General features: G+C 39.9%; 1 protein-coding gene across 5 annotated transcripts in view; it reads right to left on the bottom strand.

The window, feature by feature from the left end:
- Window positions 1-21,612, bottom strand: part of zgc:110158 (uncharacterized protein LOC553590 homolog) — a 115,004-nt gene extending 93,392 nt beyond the window's left edge. Inside the window, exon 1 of one of the 5 annotated variants that reach the window (XM_062041348.1) lies at window positions 21,244-21,612. In XM_062041348.1, the coding sequence (XP_061897332.1) occupies window positions 21,244-21,299 (56 nt within the window). In that variant the 5' untranslated portion in view covers window positions 21,300-21,612. The remainder of the gene's footprint in view (window positions 1-21,243) is intronic. The other 4 variants (XM_062041349.1, XM_062041347.1, XM_062041351.1 and 1 more) reach the window with 4 other exon arrangements.
- Between the last annotated feature and the right edge of the window lie 402 nt (window positions 21,613-22,014).

Below are 22,014 nucleotides of genomic sequence, written 5' to 3'. Positions count from 1 at the left end.
ACCCTCCCGGTTTTACCGGGAGACTCCCGGTATTCAGCGCCTCTCCCGATAACCTCCCGGCAGAAATTTTCTCCCGACAAACTCCCGATATTCAGCCGGAGCTGGAGGCCACGCCCCCTCCAGCTCAATGCGGACCTGAGTGGGGACAGCCTGTTCTCGCGTCCGCTTTCCCACAATATAAACAGCTTGCCTGCCCAATGACGTCATAACATCTACGGATTTTAGAGAGTAGAGTGCACAACTGCGCACACAACAAGGAGACGAAGCAGAAGAACAAGGAAGTTACAGACATGGCGACGCCGTCGACGAGCAAGATGAAGAAATACGCTTGCAAGTTCCAAAACGAATGGAAACAAGAATTTCAGTTCATCCAGGACAGTTCGAAGGGGAAGGGTATGTATGTTGCCTGTACATTTTGTAGAACAGACTTCTCCATTGAACACGGTGGTCGAAATGATATACTCAGTCATGAACGGAGAAGTTAAACAGGACAATACTGCCATCTACTGGATAGCCTCCGGAGCACTGAAACTCAAGTATTTATTTTATTTATATGTATGATAAAATAAATGTATATATATGTATATATATATAGCTAGAATTCACTGAAAGTCAAGTATTTCATACATACATATATATATATATATATATATATATATATATATATATATATATATATATATATATATATATATATATATATATATATATATATATATATATATATACATACATATATATATATATATATATATATATACATACATATACATACATATATATATATATATATATATATACATACATATATATATATATATATATATACATACATATACATACATACATACATACATACATACATACATACATATACATATATATATATACACACATATATATATATATATATATATATATATATATATATATATATATATATATATATATATATATATATATATATATATATATATATATATATATATATACATATATATATACATATACATATATATATATATATACACATATATATATATATACACACATATATATATATATACATATATATATATACACACATATATATATATATATATATATACACATATATATATATATACACATATATATATATACACACATATATATATATATATATATATATACATACACACACACATATACATATACATATATATATATATATATATATATATATATATATATATATATATATATATATATATATATATATATATATATATATATATATGAAATACTTGAGTTGGTGAATTCTAGCTGTAAATATACTCCCCTATTAACCACACCCGTAATCACGCCCCCGCCCCCAACCACGCCCCCCTACCTCCACCCCCCACCTCCCGGTATCGGAGGTCTCAAGGTTGGCAAGTATGTAAGGTGGTGAATCCTCATTTGTCCAGAAAAAGTAATCTTTGTTGTTTCGTACCAAGTCTGCCATGATTAGAACACACACAAGCGTTTTGTATCCGGATGTAGGAACACATCTATGGAAACGGAAATCAATGCGCGTAAGAAGTCAGTGATTAAATGATTAAAATAATCAAAATACAGTAATAGTTGAACATATTACATGATATGAATGTGTCTGTTACTACATTATATATAGACTTGCAGTGTGTAAACAAAACGTTGGAGGGTTTTGAGGTTGTTTTAGAGGGCTTTGAAGTCTCCAACAGTTTTTATATTTTAGGGGTTTCCCTCAACTCGTCAGAAATCTAGCCAAACACAGAGCTCTTGTATTGAGTCTCCATGTCTACATGACAGGCTTCAGCCATTAGAGGCTCAGTAAAGGCAAGTTGCGAAGGTTAAAAGCCACTTCGGAATGTGAAAATTGCATAACAGACCAGTTTGGACACTTCTCGCAAATAGTAAACGTGGTCTGTCAGTCAGGTCTTTCAACTATCAGTGCAAAAACAACTGGACTTATCAGTGCCAAAGCATAGTAGATCCAATTTAGCCACAGTTTTCAGACAGCGATAAATAAAGTGAATCTTGGCGGAATTTGATAGTGAAAGGTGTATACAAATCAGGTAATATGGCTATAAAAGTGTGATTCCGAGAGCAACCACATAATTATTTTGTTAATATGCCTTCTGTCACAACACGACGTGTCACACAAGAATAGGGCTCACAAACATAGAGCGTGCCTATGTTTATACAAAAAAATAATCATAATAATTACAGCTGTTACAACAATCATGAAATAGTAATATCTAGCCTGGAGCACTTATTAGAATTTTTGCTACGCTACAGGCTGAGTGCCTTTTTGGCACCTACTTTTTTAAGAAACAGGAATTCAATTTCCAACGCAAAGAAACATCATGCGGCTCCGTGTCTGCTTTGAAGGGGACCTGGCGACGACGTCGTCAACCCCAGACAGGTTCTTCCAGGTGTGTCACAAGAACGTCGTCTAGAAGCTGCCAAAAGTTGACCTGCTAAAGCATGTCGGTTCAGCTTTGTAACTAACCTCCAGCCCGTCGACACAATCCAGGATAAGATTGGATGGCAGTGGCATTTTAAGTGATAGTTGAGGCCTAAAACGCAACTATCACATAAAAATGCTGCGGTTTAATTTTGAAAGTGCAACATCGCATCCTTCCATCAGCTGATGGGACAGAGTTACCATGCAGCAGGCGATGTGTCAGGAACGTTGCCACAACTTGTTTATAAAGTCTTTAGTTTGTTTACTGGGACGGTCTCTCATCCTTTATCTAACTGCGAACTTTGTCAGAGTTCCAATAGCATCAGTACTAGCTAAAATGTTTTGTCGTCTCATCGAATTGAACGCAGGCTGTGTTGTCAGTGACAAAGATTGTGTATTAGATGTAAGAGGTATCACTCCTGTTTATTTTTGTTGGCCGAACTTGCCCTGAACCACACGGTGCTGTTGAAGAAGAGCAAAGCTTATTTATTAGACTTTCTCTTCATTAGCCAAACTGCTTTGTGTTTTATAATGATATCAAAAAGTAAACACCATGTTTTTTTACATTACTTGTGTTTTTGTTTTTCTTCATTTCACAAAGTTATTACTTTAAAAACAGTTCATGTGACATAGCATTTTGTTAATAGTTTATGGTGTTTAGTTAATTTCTGCTCAAACTCTTAATGGATCTATCACGATACAGCATGCACATGTACATACATTTAGTGTATATAAATGTACATAACTTAAAAAAATACTTCTCTATGAAAATGTAAAAATAGAGATAAAGACATCATGTATAGAGAAAAAGTTGAGATGTTCGTACTATGAATGAACAAAAACACAAAAATGTGTGTTTAAATATATGGATAATGTTTATCTATAGCCTTTTTCTTAGATATTACAAATTACACAATGGTGTTACGTTCACAACCCACCCCAACGCTGTTTTACCTACATAATGAATAAATGTGATTAATAATCATGAGTTCAATATTAAAAAAAATAATCTTAAATATTATTTTGGCCATAATCGTACAGCCCTATGTGTAAGACTAGATCTCATATATGAACGATATTTTTAATCTATATCGACAAAAAGTGCAGTTACATATTATGTCCATAAGGTGTCATCTTGCACAATTGCCACATTTATTTGTTATTTCGTTTCTGCCATATCACTCTGTTTAGAATGCTTGTGTTGATTTCATACATGAGGTACATACATATGTTTTGAATGTGTTGTGTTTTTTTTAAATACAACTTGGTTAAAAGATTTCAGTATAAGTAGTTTTTGCAAATTTGGAACACATTTAAAAATATCGCTATAATGACATATTTGGTCACAAGAACCGTGATAAAAAATGTTCATACCGTGACATCCCTATTAGTACCACTTTAATTCAAATGGGAACGGTGACCATCCCTAATACTGATACTACCCTGACACCTGACCGCCACACAACAACAGAGCACCATCTTATTAATCTACTTGTTAATGTCCTGTTAATAACACCTTACTTTCTGCTGTAACACTTATATCTACATTTAAACTTCACGAAGCACTTATTTCCTGAGATGTTTCAAGCTCGTTTAGCAATTAACATGCCTTCTTGTTTGCTGCTGCTGCTAGTTCTTACTCAGTGTGTAACATGTTTAGCCTAGTCCTCCAGTGATAATGATACATGTAAGGACTGTTTGTTTGCCACAATGGAGGTGATGGTCGTTAACTTAGGGTAGGGGTTGGCAACCAAAAATGTTGAAAGAGCCATATTGGACCAAAAATAAATAAAAAAAATATGTCTTGAGCAGCAAAAACTTAAAAGCCTTATATAAATGTTATAATGAACGCAACACGTGGTGTAAGTGTCTATATTAGCTATATTAGCCTACTATCAAAGGCTGACGCTAATCTTCGTTGACAGAAATGTTGTATTTTAATTTTTATTATACACATTTTTACAACATTGGAAATCATTAGTAAAATTGGAGGCTTCTCACAGGATGAGATAACTTCTGGAAATTACTGGTTCAGAATGGCCAAAGGTATAGATGTGTGTGTCCAAGTTAAAGGAAACGTAGGCTGTCTTCTTCTAATGGATTTACTACAATCTTTGCAAGCTGGGTAACGTTTGCTGTGGTCTGGAACAACATGGCACACAAACAACTATCAGAAATGCAGTGAATATTACATACAGATAATGTGTCATGAGACATGCAAATATAAATATATACGGAGAGGGCATAAGTAAAGGAAATTAAATGACCTCAAATATACCTGCAAACGAGGCATAATGATGCAATATGTACATACAGCTAGCCTAAATAGCATGTCAGCATCAATTATCTTGCAGTTATGGATTGACCAAATATGCTTGATTAGCAATCCAGCAAATCAATAACATCAACAAAGCTCAGCTTTGTGCATTCACGCACAGCATAAAAAGTTTGTTGGACAAAATGAGAAAAAGAAGGACTGACATAAAATATGTCTTTGTGTGGCAGCATCCGAGAAAGTTGTACATGTTTACAAACCACGATGAGTTCAAGGATTGGTGAAATTAGTAGGACAAAACGGTGCTTGCCAAATACTCTCATCAGTGAAGCATTTATAACAAACAGTGGGATTTCTAACAATTACGAAGGTTTGTGTCATGTTTGTTCTACTACAGAAAATATAATAAAACAAACGTTTTTTTTTCTTCATCTTTTTCCATTTTCACACAAGTCTGAAAGAGGTCCAGGGAGCCACTAGGGACGCGATAAAGAGCCGCAATGCGGCTGTAGAGCCACGGGTTGCTGAACACCAATTTAGGGCAACATAAATTGGCCCTAGTGTGTGAATGTGAGTGTGAATGTTGTCTGTCTATCTGTGTTGGCCCTGCGATGAGGTGGCGACTTGTCCAGGGTGTACCCCGCCTTCCGCCCGATTGTAGCTGAGATAGGCTCCAGCGCCCCCGCGACCCAGAAGGGAATAAGCAGTAGAAAATGGATGGATGGATGGATACACAGGACACCCAGGGAACTAAAAATAAATACAGTATCAGCCAGTGGGATCGGCTTTTGGCGTAGTATTTCTCTCCTTTAAAAAAAAAAAAAAATAGACTAGAACTTCAAAAGTCAAATAGACCCAAATGTTATAAAAAAAATATTCCTGAAAAGTCAAACAAAGAGAGACGGTTGTTTTTTGCCGTATGAGGATTAACGTAGCAGGAAAAAGGACTTAATGCAGCATATCAAAGGGTCTGGCTTCTCTGTGCAACATGAGCAATACAATAATCTAATATCAAAAGCCAAAAAGATCATGTGGTTGACTATACAGGGGTTAATCTCACTTTACACCTGTGCGACAAGTCCAATAAAAACATTGCTTGTACAGAGATGTATTTTGATGAAGAAACTTTAAGCCTGGAGCATTCTAATTGACTTTTAAACTGATTCCTATGTGGGGAAATGCTTTAAAAAACGAGAACAACTTGAAAGCCAACTCCACTAAAATTCCAATGCTTTTCGGTTTAGTTTCGGCTGAAAAGGTGATTTTTTTAGAGAACATGTGTGTGCTGCAGTAGGGCTGGGCGATACATCAAGTTTGTAAGATATATCGATATACTTTTAAACATGATATGAATTAAGAAAATATCGCAAAAATCGATAAAATTTATTTCACGTTAAAATTACCAAACGCCGCTTAATTGTTGTGTTCCTTGTTCTGCCCCACTGCCCCTCCATGGGCTACTAAACCCCTACCCTTCCTCCTTCCAAGACGTGCTTGCACGTATAAGAACATCCATGATTGGTTGGTTGTTTACTATGATGAGTCACGATTGCTTAGGGACAGGCCAATCAGAAGACAGTCAATTACATCGTCAAATTAAAAAGTGCCTGCCTGCAAATGTATTATTTGATCTGAGTTTGATACATTTTGTATTATTATACAACTATGTTATTTATTTTATGGAGAAATAATATGTTTCCATTTTATTTATGTTATGTAATTCTGTACTACTTAAACAGTTTCTTTTCTGTGCTGTTGATACCCTTCTTGACTAACTGGGTTAATAAAAGTGCCACTGACTGTTTACAGTACAGTTGTCATTCACTTCAATTTCACTGAATATCGCTCAAAAATTAATATCTTTATATGTATATTTTCACCGAAAAATATATCGAGATATATATCGAATATCGAGTGTAAGTAAAAAATATATGAAGATATACTTTTTCGTCCATATGGCCCAGCCCTATGCTGCAGTGGACAAGGGTAGACAAACTTCAAGGTCCAAGACTGCAGTTGTGCTGACACCTTTTTTCAAAACACACACACACACACACACACACACACACACACACACACACACACACACACACACACACACACACACACACACACACACACACACACACACACACAACCGCAGTAATCTGACCACTTTCTTAGGAGCTCCTACCAATTTGTAGGTCACAAAGCTCTCGGTGACCGCTGGTGTAGAGTGTAAGACACTGTCACTTGCAGGTCGTCACACACACACACACACACACACACACACACACACACACACACACACACACACACACACACACACACACACACACACACACACACACACACACACACACACACACACACACACACACACACACACACACACACACACACACACAAACACACAGGACCAGGAAGTGCTTACTTGTGCACTTGGCTGCAAACCACATTCACACGTAAACACCAATCGGGAATCCTATCATTCATGCCGGTGGCAAGGAATCCCCCTTTGATGGATTGAAACTAGACCAAGGCTTCAAAATGACGGACGGTGCTTCATTAACGTTCATGTAAAGCACAGTGTGTCCCCTCTCGAGTCCTTTATCGAAACTTTTATGTGTGGCGCTTACAGGGTTTGTGTTCTCTTGCTATATTAAAGTTCACGGAAGCTCGTGGAAAGGCAAAAGCAAGTTCAGTCAGGACGAGGTGACCACAATGGAGGAGGGCATCCTGTATTTACTTCTAAAGGACACTCATTTTATCCAAGCGGAGACTGAGGGCAGGAACAAAACGGAACACTGCAGCAAGTGGAGAACGACCATAGATACACTATATTGCCAAAAGTATTTGCCCACCTGCTTTGACTCACATATGAAGTTGAAGTGCCATCCCATTCCTAACCAATAGGGTTCAATATGATGTGGGTCCACCTTTTGCAGCTATTACAGCTTCAACTCTTCTGGGAAGGCTGTCCACAAGGTTGCGGAGTGTGTTTATAGGAATTTTCAACCATTCTTCCAAAAGCACATTGGTGAAGTCACACACTGATGTTTGTCGAGAAGGCCTGGCTCTCAGTCTCTGTTCTAATTCATCCCAAAGGTGTTCTATCGGGTTCAGGTCAGGACTCTGTGCAGGCCAGTCAAGTTCATCCACACCAGACTCTGTCATCCATGTCTTTATGTTTTGTGTCATGTTAGAAGAGGAAGGGGCCCGCTCCAAAACTGTTCCCACAAGGTTGGGAGCATGCCATTGTCCAAAATGTCTTGGTATCCTGGAGCATTCAAAGTTCCTTTCACTGGAACTAAGGATGCCAACTCCTGAAAAACAACCCCACACCATAATTCCTCTTCCACCAAATTTCACACTCGGCACAATGCAGTTCGAAATGTACCGTTCTCCAGACTGGTCCATCAGATTGCTACATGGAAAAGCGTGATTCATCACTCCAGAAAAGGCGTCTCCACTGCTCTAGAGTCCAATGGCGACGTGCTTTACACCACTGCATCCCACGCTTTGCAATGGACTTGGCGATGTATGGCTTAGATGCGGCTGATCGGCCATGGAAACCCATTCCATGAAGCTCTCTACGTACTGTATGAGGGCTAATTGGAAGGTCACATAGCAACTGACTGTGCAGAAAGTCCTTGCACTATGCTGACCCTCTCTGTTAGTTTATGTGGATAACCACTTGCTGTTGTTCCTAAACTCTTCACTTTTCTTATAATAAAGCCGACAGTTGACTTTGGAATATTTAGGAGCGAGGAAATTTCACGACTGGATTTGTTGCACAGGTGGCATCCTATGACAGTTCCACGCTGGAAATCACTGACAGCGGCCCTTTCTTTCACAAACGTTTGTATAAACAGTCTCCATGCCATACACCTGTGGCCGGGCCAAGTGATTAGGACACCTGATTCTGACCATTTGGATGGGTGTCAAATACTTTTGGCAATATAGTGTATTGGTTTACTGTTGTTGTTTTCAAAAAGGACACCAGGAGTGGTTTATGTCGGCCGTATGACAACAGATGGGACTCACGATGACCTGGTACTGGAAAGAGTCCCAGCTTTTGCCAATGAAAAAGTTTTAAGAGTGACGTAAAGTTAGTTAAAGATGAACTGCCCTTTTTGGGCATCAATCACAATCCTAATGTATAACAATAACACACCAGTCTTTCTTTATTCTGTGTGGACTGAATAGGAAAAAACTGCTTGCAAAAAGCGGCTTACAATGCAGATACTGGAGAGTTCATTTAAAAAAATTAAAATAACAACGCTCAATTTACATGCCGTGACCTGCATATTAACCAAGCTATAGGGACATTGTTATTGTAGGAGCTAACTTTTTTGGCGTCGTAACACAGCACCTTGCTCAAAGAGACATTCACACGGCCACTTTGGCCACAAGCGACAGGTGAGCTAGCTACTTAGCTGCGTCATCCTCTGTATATTCACTTTAAAAAAGATAAGGTTCGTCATCTCTCACTAAGAGTGTCATTACAGTTTGCAAACACAGAACAAATACTAAAGTAGTAGCTGTTATGTGCTCTGTAAGATGAATACGCTCAGGAAAGAAGTTGCGGTCATGCCTACAATTACAGATAAATGCTTTAAAATGTAATATAGGAAATCATCTGTATCGGTTTCGAAAAGTAAAATGTATTACTTTTTAAAACGCGGCTGTACGGAGTGGTACACGGACGTAGGGAGAAGTACAGAGCGCCAATAAACCTTAAAGGCAATGCCTTTGCGTGCCGGCCAAATCACATAATATCTACGGCTTTTCACACCCACAGGTGAATGCAAGGCATACTTGGTCAACAGCCGTACAGGTCACACTGAGGGTGGTCGTATAAACAACTTTAACACTGTTACAAATATGCGGCACACTGTGAACCCACACCCAACAAGAATGACAAACACATTTTGAGAGAACATCCGCACCGTAACAGAACAAATACCCAGAACCCCTTGCAGCACTAACTCTTCCGGGACGCAACAATATACACCCCCGCTACCCCCCCAAGTAGACAGTTATTACCCTAAGGTTAGTAAGTCGATTATTAAGAGTTAGAGAGAGAATAATACCACAACAACGATTGGTGTGTCAGCAAGACAAGTAAGAGGAGGTCAGATCAATCCATAAATTGGTAGCGTCGATACTAGACGTAATAGCACTATATAAATCAATAGAAGAGTAATTAGATAGATATTTTTCTATTTTGTTAATTTGATCATTCCTATTTTTTTTTTGTTTACAAACTCAGGTAATGGACACAGGAGTACTTTGGCATAAGAGTAGTAGATAGTCATTTGTGTTTATTTATTTACTTTGATTTGATCAAACAATTGTAATAAAATAGGACACAGTACTAGTTTACATACTTAGTCGATATTGTTAAACTGTCAATAGCACTCACTATAAATAAATGGAAGAGTATAAAGTTAATACATGGTGTGATCGTATCAGTATCGGCTGATCGCACTCATTAATGGCAAGCAAAAGGCAAGTTTATTTATGGAGCCCAATTTGTACACAAGGCAACTCAAAGTGCTGTACAGAACATTACAAGAAGGCAAGACTAAACATAAAATAATCATAATTCAAATTAAAAACGAAATGAAATAATCATAAAACCTATTATAATTCAAAATAAAATCAAGGATCGGAATCGGTAGCATACCACATCCCTGACAATAAAACATTTTTATAAAGCTCATCTTATTAAATATATAATTTGCTAGTATTGTTGTAAATTAAATGATGTATTAAATTTGTGATATTGAATGCTACATAAAATTGTTTTGACAAAATAAAGTAGCTGGTGCACAATAACAAAACCAAAGCCCAAACTACAATTGGTTCCCATTTAAATCATTCCTGTATTCATAGACTTACTCCCTCACTTTGTAAACAATAACAAAATCGATGATTTTGTAATATAAGAACAGGAAAAAGAAAATGATCAATCTAATTCTATTAGTATTGATACTGCACTAGGTATCGGTAGTATTAACACCTGGATCGATCACGCCTATATTACATTGAAGCTTTAGTAGTTAGCTTCTTGTGTCGTCCTAGTCCGTGTGTGTGTGTGTGTGTGTGTGTGTGTGTGTGTGTGTGTGTGTGTGTGTGTGTGTGTGTGTGTGTGTGTGTGTGTGTGTGTGTGTGTGTGTGTGTGTGTGTGTGGCATGGATAGCCTTTTCCTCTAGTCCTGAAGTGATACTGTTGCTTGGAAGAAACTTAGTTTATTTTCCCGCCATAGTGGTGAGGATGAGTATCTGAGAAGCGGCTTCGCACTGTGGATAGACAACGAGCATGTTGTAGCCTGCTTTCAAATTGGTGTTTTGGCATGACTTGCACCCTGCTGGGATTCACACAACTCCGGCATGTGTGTAACTGGGCTGGGTGACATGGCTGAAAACTGTATCACGATACAAGTGTTATATATCGGTCGATATTGACATACCAAAAATAAAGACCAGGAAAAAAATATTACAAATTTTCCTTTCAAATATAACCTTCTTCGGATTATAATCCCCTGAACTATGAAGGCAGAAAGCAGAGGAAATATAAACACAACCATGGAAAACACTCAATGTAAACACATTTCTAAAATCACATTGAACACTTAACAATAACCTCTTAAAAGAAGGTGCAAAAATAAGGAATACGTAAGAAATACTTAATAAAGTGTAACACAATAGTGCACAATGTAAACATAGAAAAACCTGAGAAAAACGATTTTCTTCAGGTTTAGTGCCAGGAAGTTACAGCTGTGCTCTAAAGGGTGAGCGTGGCTAATGTGGTGTGGTATCACTGGTCTTTGTGAGGACAAGTGCCTCGCATAATTCAAAGCCTACATTGGTCTGACAATGGTCTGTTTTAAAAAATTTGAAAAACTGCCACAGTGTCGAGGTGACTTTTCCTGTTTTATCAACAATCTCTTCGCTCTCTGCAGCACTCATGTTTACTTTCTCTTCTCACTCCATGCCAGTAATCAACCACCAGACAACGAGATGGCGCAACCAAACGTGATAATTGATACTGTTACCTGATTGGCTGTTAGCGTGTCACTCCAACTGATCAGCGATCACTTCCTGTGTTGCTAGGTTACCATAGAGCGAGTGTTTTTGTTCATGCAACCAACCTTGCTTCGCAATTTCCAGTTTCTTCCGACGAGGAGTAAAATAAAACATTGAACGTTTTATCGAACAAATGTATTTACATGTCTATCGCGATACATATTGATATTGTTTTATCGCCCAGCCCAAATTGTGTCTCCCTGAGCGTGCATCCCTTTTGAAGCAATCTTTCACGTGAGTACAATCTTTGGTCGTATATACACTTGGACACAGCTGCGTTAAAGATCGCCAATCAGGTAAAAAAAGCCAACGTCTCTAAAAACAACGGTCCCCTTTCACACTTGTCCTCCAAAAAGGACTCAACTGTGGAATACTGCTACTATACATAGCTACTTTTCCCCTGCTATATAAAGAGGGCACAATTGTCTAACCAACCGGTCAATTTCCACCTTTGGGAGGCAGCATCAGAGCTGTAACAGAGGCGGAACTCTGTCTGTGTGTAAGGGTATTCCGTGACAACGAGACAGAACTGTGAACTCATTTTGCCTACGCTGTTGTGTTGAAAACAATTGTCTCTTTTATGTTATCTGATTCCTGGGTGCCGTCACTGTGTGAAAACGCGCACCTTCCCGGAGTTCTGTGGGAAAGGCACGGTCAGATCCAACTGATGTGGCTATTTTGTAGGAATTCTCCGTGAAAGAGGCTCCGGAGGCAGTAGCGACATTGCTTTGATGTGTTTTTAGCTTGGAACCGCTCCCAAGTAGGGATGGGTACTGATCACATTTGAACCGATAAACAGTACTAACTACTGATTGCTAGAAATCGATACCGGTACTAAACAGTTCCAATTTTTGGTTCTTTTGTGTGTTGATAAATTATTGTTTTATAATAAAAATATAGCTTTATGGAACATTTTTTTAAATGAACTGATTATAAAAACGGGGCTGTCCACTTGTTATATCTTGTTTTGTTATTACATTTGAGTCTAAATTGCAGTGCAGTTGCACTTCCAAACCATTAGATGGCAGTACTCTATAGGCTATTCATGGCATGTGGTCTAACGAGGAAGTAGCATTTTACAGGAAGTCAAATGTGTTATACTGCGCCCTACAAAGTGTTTATACTGTGAATATTGTACTTATTGCACACCAGCTGTTCGATTGTAACGTGCATCTTAGCTGTAGTTTTTATTACCTAATTTGGAGGTGTTGAAATTGCCATGTTAAATCGCTAATGCTAATAGTGTAGTCTATAGCAAATTCAATGTAAATTAAAATCAAGCTAGCACCGTTTGACAAAGTGAAGCCTTACTTTGCGTTTAAGCGTTTTTCTACCAAGCATACTTGCTCTGTTGGTGTTGAAAATTGCAAAATTACTTAGGAGGGAGTTTGGCTGAGTCCTGCCTGAGTGCTGTTTGAGTGATTGTTTGCGTCAGGGGTGTTTAAACCTTTTGACTTGGGGGCCGCATTGGGCTATGAAAATTTGGTCGAGGGCCATGTAAATTAACTACATACATACATACATATATATATACATACACATATACATATATACATACACATATACATACATACATATACAAAGTAAAGTAATGTCCGATGATTACCATATAAATTTCGAAGTTCTGACTCATTGTCAACAAGCTACTAATAACCACTGCTTTAGCACCAGCAACATTAATGCTGTCACAACTACGACTCTTGCTTGCCTACTGCCTTCGGTAATGGCACCATTCCTAAATTATGTGGGCTCTATCGATAACCTCACTAACAACTTTATTTATGCTCTGCACAACGCCATTGATAGTATAGCACAGCTAAAGCTAAAAAGCCCTTGGTTTACAGAAGAAACCAGAGCTCTAACTATCATGTAGAAAGCTGGAACGCCAATGGCGTGCGACTAAACTTGAGGTTTTCCATCAAGCATGGAGTGATAGTTTAATGACTTATAAATGTACGCTTACCTTAGCCAAAACTAATTACTATTGCAATCTCATCGCTCAATAAAAACGATCCTAAATATGTGTTCAGTACAGTAGCATCGCTATTTATTTATTTTCTCCCAGTAGCTTCACTCACTCGGCTGATGACTTTATGAATTTCCTTAAGAAAATTTAACTCATTAGAAATGAGATTAAAGATACAGCTGCAACTGGGTTCTATTAACGCAGATACGAATGCAGTGGTTCTTAACCTGGGTTTGATCGAACCCTAAGGGTTCAGGGAGTCGGCCTCAGAGGTTCGGCGGAGCCTCCGCCGCGGAGGTCAAGACACACCCGACTCATCGAGTAAATAAAAACTTCTCCCTATCGCCGTATTATGGATACCTCCAAACAATGTTCCCTCTAATTTTCCATCTGATTCGCAAGTGTGTCATTTGTTGTGAGTTCATGCACTGTGTTGGTTATGTTCTTTGAACAAGATGATGTTCATGCACGGTTCATTTTGTGCACCAGTAAAAAAAAAACATAACTTTGTCTTGAATTTGAGAAAAAAAACATTTTATTTTTCACTAAAGAAGGGTTCGGTGAATGCGCATATAAAACTGGTGGGGTTCGGTACCTCCAACAAGGTTAAGAACCACTGTACGAATGTATGTACGATGGATATTGCCCTCCAAAATAATCTCTCTCTTTTTGAAGAAATAACATTAAAGGAACTCCTGCGACTTATAAATGGGACAAAACAAACAACATGTTTACTTGACCCACTTCCTGGGAAACTTATCAAGCAGCTGTTTGTAATATTAGGACCATCAGTGCTAAATATTATAAACTTATCACTTTCCTCTGACACTGTTCCCTAGCATTCAAAAAAGTGGTTATTCATTCTCTGCTCAAAAGACCTAACCTCGATCCTGACCTTATGGTAAACTACCGTCCAGTGTCCCACCTTCCTTTTATTTCAGAAATCCTCTAAAAAATTGTTGCACGGCTGTTAAATAAACACTTAGCGTCTAACAATCTCTGTGAGCCCTATCAGTCCTGTTTCAGGCCAAATCGCTCTACGGAGACAGCCCTCGCAAAGATGACTAATGATCTATTGCTAACGATGGATGCTGAAGCGTCATCCTTGTTGCTGCTTCTTGATCTTAGCGCTGCTTTCGATACTGTCGATCATATCATTTTATTGGAACGTATCAAAACATGTATTGGTATGTCAAACTTAGCCTTTTCTTGGTTTAACTCCTATCTTACTGACAGGATGCAGTGTGTCTCCCATAACAATGTGACCTTGGAGTATGTTAAGGTAACGTGCGGAGTTCCACAGAGTTCGGTTTTTGGCCCTGCACTCTTCAGCATCTACGTGCTGCCGCTAGGTGACATCATACGCAAGTACGGTGTTAGCTTTCACTGTTATGCTGATGACACCCAACTCTACATGCCCCTAAAACTGACCAACACGCCAGATTGTATTTAATAATATTTAATACATACATACATAAACACACATATATATATATATATATATATATATATATATATATATATATATATATATACACATGTATACACGTACATAAACCTTTTGACTTGAGGGCCATACATTTACATACATATATACAGGTATACACACACACACATATATATAAATATATATGTATGTATATGTATATATACATACATAAACTTTTTGACTAAAACAATTTGGCGGAGGCCATGTAAAGTAACTAATATATATATATATATATATATATATATATATATATATATATATATATATATATATATATATATATATATATATATATATATATATTAATATTATGGATATATAAACAATAATTATTATAATTGAATATTAAGAGTATGTGAACGTTTGACTTCTACATTGTTTAATGTGACAACCTCCTTAAAGTTTTATAATCAATCAGATGTATCAATCAGCTAAAATGCACCAAACATGGATATGTGTGGACTCTGGAGAGTGTTTTGAATTTTCCCATCATGCTTTGTAATGGATTTAAATGGGTGTCATTCTGAATTTTTTTTATGGTGCATGGACGTTTTTGTATAATGTCCACAAAGTTCAGTGAGCAGGTTGTGTTATGCGTAACCACGTCTGTTGTCATTTTGTGTCGGTTGGATTTTTTCCCCCACTATGACTAGGGAAGGTTGTTTGCATTGGGTCATGCAAGTAGATGCTGCACCCACATTAATTGACAGCATAATTAAATGTCATTGACTTGAATTACTCATGTTGACCTCTAATAGCAGCATCAAAAACGGTTAGAGTATTAGGTTGAATGCAATCTCCCTGTGGGTAACATTCTTTATCAATCTGCCCGTAGTGTGGACACCCCTGGTTTACATCATACTTGCCAACCCTCACGATTTTCCCGGGGGACTCCCGAATTTCAGTGCCCCTCCCGAAAATCTCCCGGGGCAACCATTCTCCCGCTTTCCACCCGGACAGCAAAATTAGGGGTGTGTTTTAAAGGCACAGCCTTTAGCGTCCCGTACAACCTGTCGTCAAGTCCGCTTTTCCGCCATACAAACAGCGTGCCGGCACAGTCACATAATATATGCGGCTTTTACACACACACACAAGTGAATGCAAAGCATACTTGATCAATAGTCATACAGGTCACACTGAGGGTGGCCGTATAAACAACTTTAACACTGTTAAAAATATGCGCCACACTGTGAACCCACACCAAACAAGAATGACAAACACATTTCGGGAGAACATCTGCACCGTAACACAACATAAACACAATAGAACAAATACCCAGAACCCCTTGCAGCACTAACTCTTACGGGACGCTACAATATACACCCCCGCTACTACCAAACCCCGACCCCCCACCTCAACCCCCATCTCCCGAATTCGGAGGTCTCAAGGTTGGCAAGTATGGTTTACGTCAGGCCAGGGCAATTATTATGACTCGGGGGCCACATTTAGAGAAAAAAATGTGTCTGGGGGCCGGTATATCTATTTTTAGGAGCACTAATACAAAACCTCACAATAATGTCTGATTGAATGCTAAAAACGTTATGACAGACCGCCTTAAAAAACATAAAGGAATTTTTAAATTTTTCTATGAACGGTAAAACACTGAATATTGACAAAATATGAATGTCACACCCCCTTTCGATCGACATATTTTACAATCAAGTGAAACGCAACAAAAATGCAACAAACAGTGAAATATGAACACGAAGGGTACAAAATAAACCCACCTACAATCTGATATATTACTAAAGTTTAAAACTTTGTTGTGAAAATCTCCTTCCGCGTCTGTGGAAACGCTTCCCGCCCACACTGCTTGGTGCCTCGTCTGAGCTGCTGTGACGTAGATTACCATAGTAACTAATTAGATGACCATAATAACTAATTAAGATTACCATAGTAATTAATTAGATTACCATAGTAACTGGTATATCATCCATAAGCGCAGATTCCAACCATTGAAATACTTTGTATAGTTCAAGACTTGCGGTCATTAGAAAACATGACTGCACATCATAATGGCAGCTAGTTTCCATCTTAAAGCTCTAAAAAAATTATTTGGGAATGTCCGGCGGGCCAGATTGAAAAGCTTAACGGGCCGCATGTGGCCCCCGGGCCTTAATTTGCCCAGGTCTGGTTTACGTGAACCCGTGTTTTAGTCTGCAACTGGACGTGACCGATTTGAAACCAAAAGCGACATTCGTGCAATGGTATCGAAATATGGCACCGTTTGATTTTACGTGAATCAATAGACGGAATTTGGTCTGTGTCTGTAAAAGTACCAAATTCGCTACCCATCCCTACTCTCAAGTATATGGAAAAATGAACATCAAGCCTCATGTTACACTCCCGCTTATTAGTGATTCCCAGAGCCCAAAAAAAGTCTGCGGGCTATAGAGCATTTTCTATTCGGGAATGCCCTCCCGTTAACAGTTAGAGATGCTACCTCAGTAGAAGCATTTAAGTCCCATTTTAAAACTCATTTGTATACTCTAGCCTTTAAATAAACCCCCTTTTTAGACCAGTTGATCTGCCGTTTCTTTTTTTTTCTACTCTGCACCCCTCTTCCTTGTGGAAGGGGTGGACACAGGTCCGGTGGCCATGGATGAAGTGCTGGCTGTCCAGAGTCGGGACCCGGGGTGGACCGCTCGCCTGTGCATCGGTTGGGGACATCTCTGCACTGCTGACCCGCCTCCGCTCGGGATGGTCTCCTGCTGGCCCCACTATGAACTGGACTCTCACTATCATGTTAGATCCACTATGAACTGGACTCTCACTATCATGTTAGATCCACTATGGACTGGACTTTCACAATATTATGTCAGACCCACTCGACGTCCATTGCATCCGGTCTCCCCTAGAGAGGGGGGGGTCACCCACATATGCGGTCCTCTCCAAGGTTTCTCATAGTCATTCACATCGACGTCCCACTGGGTTGTGAGTTTTTCCTTGCCCTTATGTGGGCTCTGTACCGCGGATGTCGTTGTGGCTTGTGCAGCCCTTTGAGACACTTGTGATTTAGGGCTATATAAATAAACATTGATTGATTGATTGATATATGCTGCACCCACATTAATTGAGAGCATAACTAAAGGTCATAGACTTGAATTACTCATGTTGACCTCTAGTTGGCAACACAAAAGCAGCATCAAAAACGGTTAGAGTATTAAGTTGAATGCAATCTCCCTGTGGGTAAGATTCTTTATCAATCGGCCCGTATTGCGGACACCCCTGGTTTACGTGAACCCGTGTTTTAGTCTGCAATTGGTCGTGACAGATTTGAAACCAAAAGTGACATTTGTGCAATGTTAAAGTTAAGTTAAAGGCCTACTGAAACCCACTACTACCGACCACGCAGTCTGATAGTTTATATATCAATGATGAAATCTTAACATTGCAACACATGCCAATACGGACGGGTTAACTTATAAAGTGCAATTTTAAATTTCCCGGGAAATATCCGGCTGAAAACGTCTCGCTATGATGACGTTTGCGTGTGACGTCACGGAGTGTGCGGAAGTATTGGGACACCATTGTGTCCCAATACAAACAGCTCTGTTTTCATCGCAAAATTCCACAGTATTCTGGACATCTGTGTTGGTGAATCTTTTGAAATGTGTTTAATGGACAATGAAGACAGCAAAGAAGAAAGCTGTAGGTGGGATCGGTGTATTAGCGGCTGGCTGCAGCAACACAACCAGGAGGACTTTGAGTTGGATACGCGCTACCGTGAGTACGCAGCTTTCTTCCAAACATTTGATCGCTTTCCCGTCCGTGCGTGCCGCTATGTGCATGTCACGTACGTAACTTTGGGGAAATATATGTGCTGTATGAACTTTGCGGAAGTAAACGGTACTTTGGGCTGTGGGATTGAGTGTGTTGTGCGGGTGTTTGAGTTGTATTGGCGGGTTATATGGACGGGAGGGGGGAGGTGTTTGTTATGCGCGATTAATTTGTGGCATATTAAATATAAGCTTGGTTGTGTTGTGGCTAATAGAGTATATATATGTCTTGTGTTTATTTACTGTTTTAGTCATTCCCAGTTGAATATCAGGTCCCACCCGCCTCTCACAGCATCTTCCCTATCTGAATCGCTTCCACTGCCCTCTAATCCTTCACTTTCACTTTCCTCATCCACGAATCTTTCATCCTTGCTCAAATTAATGGGGTAATCGTTGCTTTCTCGGTCCGAATCACTCACGCTGCTGGCGTCCATGATTGAAAACAATGTGCAGATGTGAGGAGCTCTTCAACCTGTGACGTCACGCTACTTCCGGTACAGGCAAGGCTTTTTTTTTACCAGCGACCAAAAGTTGCGAACTTTATCGTCGATGTTCTCTACTAAATCCTTTCAGCAAAAATATGGCAATATCGCGAAATGATCAAGTATGACACATAGAATTGATCTGCTATCCCCGTTTAACTAAGAAAATCTCATTTCAGTAGTGATTGTCACACACACACTAGGTGTGGTGAAATGTGTCCTCTGCATTTGACCCATCCCTTTGATCACCTCCTGGGAGGTGAGGGGAGCAGTGGGCAGCAGCAGTGCAGCGCCCGGGAATCATTTTGGTGATTTAACCCCCAATTCCAACCCTTGATGCTGAGTGCCAAACAGGGAGGTAATGGGTCCCATTTTTATAGTCTTTGGTATGACTCGGCCAGGGTTTGAACTCACGACCTACCGATCTCAGGGCGGACACTCTAACCACTAGGCCACTGAGTAGGTTATGGAAATATGGCATTGTTTGATTTTAAGTGAATCGATATTGACGGAATTTGGTCTGTCTGTAAAAGTACCAAATTCGCTATCCATCCCTACTCTCAAAAAATGAACATCCAGCCTCATGTTACACTTCTCCGGCCTTTTTCCCCCAAAAAAATTCAAAATTTCTGCTCACGCCAGATCGTCCCACTAAAAGCACAATCTTCTCCCTCCATCACCCCATGTGCGCTAACCTCCTGACCCCTATTGCCGTTCCCTCTCTGGGAGGGGTGGGGGGGAATGGAACATGGAGGCGGGGAAGGGGGAGCGTGTCCATGACCGCCACACCTAACATGCTGCGAGAAAGCGCCTTCGTCTTGAGCTTGACAATAGCGGCTTCTCGTTAAACATGGATGAGTCCGCCTCGCCGTATCTGGCTCAAGTCGGCGGGCGAAGCCGAGCGAGCAGATGCTTGGGTCCGTGTCAATAATTCAACGCGGAGGAGCAGCAAGAAAAAGGATGGAGAAAGTGGGAGAGACGCCGGGGAGGAGAAGCTGCAGGACAAAATAAGGGAGGCTTGCACTGAAAAAAACACCCAACATGCACCTTGGGTGCAACTTGTACCACCCCAATGCACTTCTTCGATGCTGTGCGCCTGTCTAGTTCAACACTGTGGTGAACAATCGGCTGCAAACAAAGAAAACCCGAAGGCTTGCTGTTGCTTGAGCTCTCACGTCAGCACGCAAATCCCCCACGTTGTGAGCAGTCTCCCGAAATTCGGCGTCGTTCCATCGGAACTTTTTTTGCACAATTCTGCCTTGCTGGAGTGGAGGAAATGCAACAAAACAAAAAAAAAAGTTAGGAAGGCGCACTAAGCAAGGGGGAAGGTTGCACCCCGCGAATGGAGCACCAGCACGCAGCTACGCGTCAGACAAAAGCGTAAATAATAAACACTGTATAGACATTTATTTATTATTTTATTTCTACCCACAATCCATTGTTCCACGCCACACTTGCTAGTTTGCCCAGCCGGGAGGAGCGGGGACCCCCACACATGCTAGCCCAACTTGCTGCACAACTTTACCCGGCGCTCGCAGCTCAGCTAAGCCAGAGCCGACAACGAAGGCGGGCGGAAAAAAGCCGGGAGCAGCAATTAGCAAAGCCGGCTAATTGACTTCATCAACAGTAGTTAGCGCCGAAGTTCATCAGTTAGCAAGTTTAGCCGCCTAGCTTTTAGCATGATGGAAGTGTGCAAACAGTTGACTTACTTTTCTCTCGCTTGGCTGTCGGAAGGGACCACGGCTCCTTTGCCCTTGCCGTACATGGTGGAGGCTTCTCGGCGACTTTATTTTATCCCACTCGGCACCTGTCAAAGAAAGCTAGCAGGAAAAGCTACTATCTCCATAGCTACCCAGTTAGTGTTGTCTCCCTCCCTCTCTCGCTCGCTCGCTCGCTCTCTCCCTCTCTCTCTCCTCCCTCTCTCTATGCTCCGATTTCCTTTTTTTTTTAACATCCCAACATTGCCCACAAATCAGGCAGGGTTTCAGCAGAGGGGGGAACTTGAAACCGTCCGCTGGTGGAGCTTCTTTTTTTTTTTTTTTTTTTTTTCAATCGCTGTTCCAGGATTCAGCTCGCTCCCCCCTGTTAAACAAAGGAGGGGGTTTCTTAAAGGCACAATGTCTCTCTCTTTTTTTTTTTTTACTTTTCCTGAGAACTTCAGTTTAGTTCCAACATGCACATACGATGCAATGTAATGCATCACACAATTCCAGTAGTTTCATGACAGCACGTCCGAAAAGGAGTTGGAAGAAGCTGAGCTTATTTAATCCTACCCCTTTTCATACCATAGCAATTTTATCCAATTTCCTTGTTCTCTGTAACAGAACAGTGAACAAATAAATAATGTACCATAGTAAGCAAACAAATATTAAATACCGTATTTTCCGCACTATAAAGCGCACCGGATTACAAACCCTGTTTCCATATGAGTTGGGAAATTGTGTTAGATGTAAATATAAACGGAATGCAATGATTTGCAA

This window comes from Entelurus aequoreus, linkage group LG03, assembly GCF_033978785.1.
Source record: "Entelurus aequoreus isolate RoL-2023_Sb linkage group LG03, RoL_Eaeq_v1.1, whole genome shotgun sequence".
NCBI classification, from domain to species: domain Eukaryota; kingdom Metazoa; phylum Chordata; class Actinopteri; order Syngnathiformes; family Syngnathidae; genus Entelurus; species Entelurus aequoreus.
This window is presented reverse-complemented; position numbering and strand designations above follow the sequence as displayed.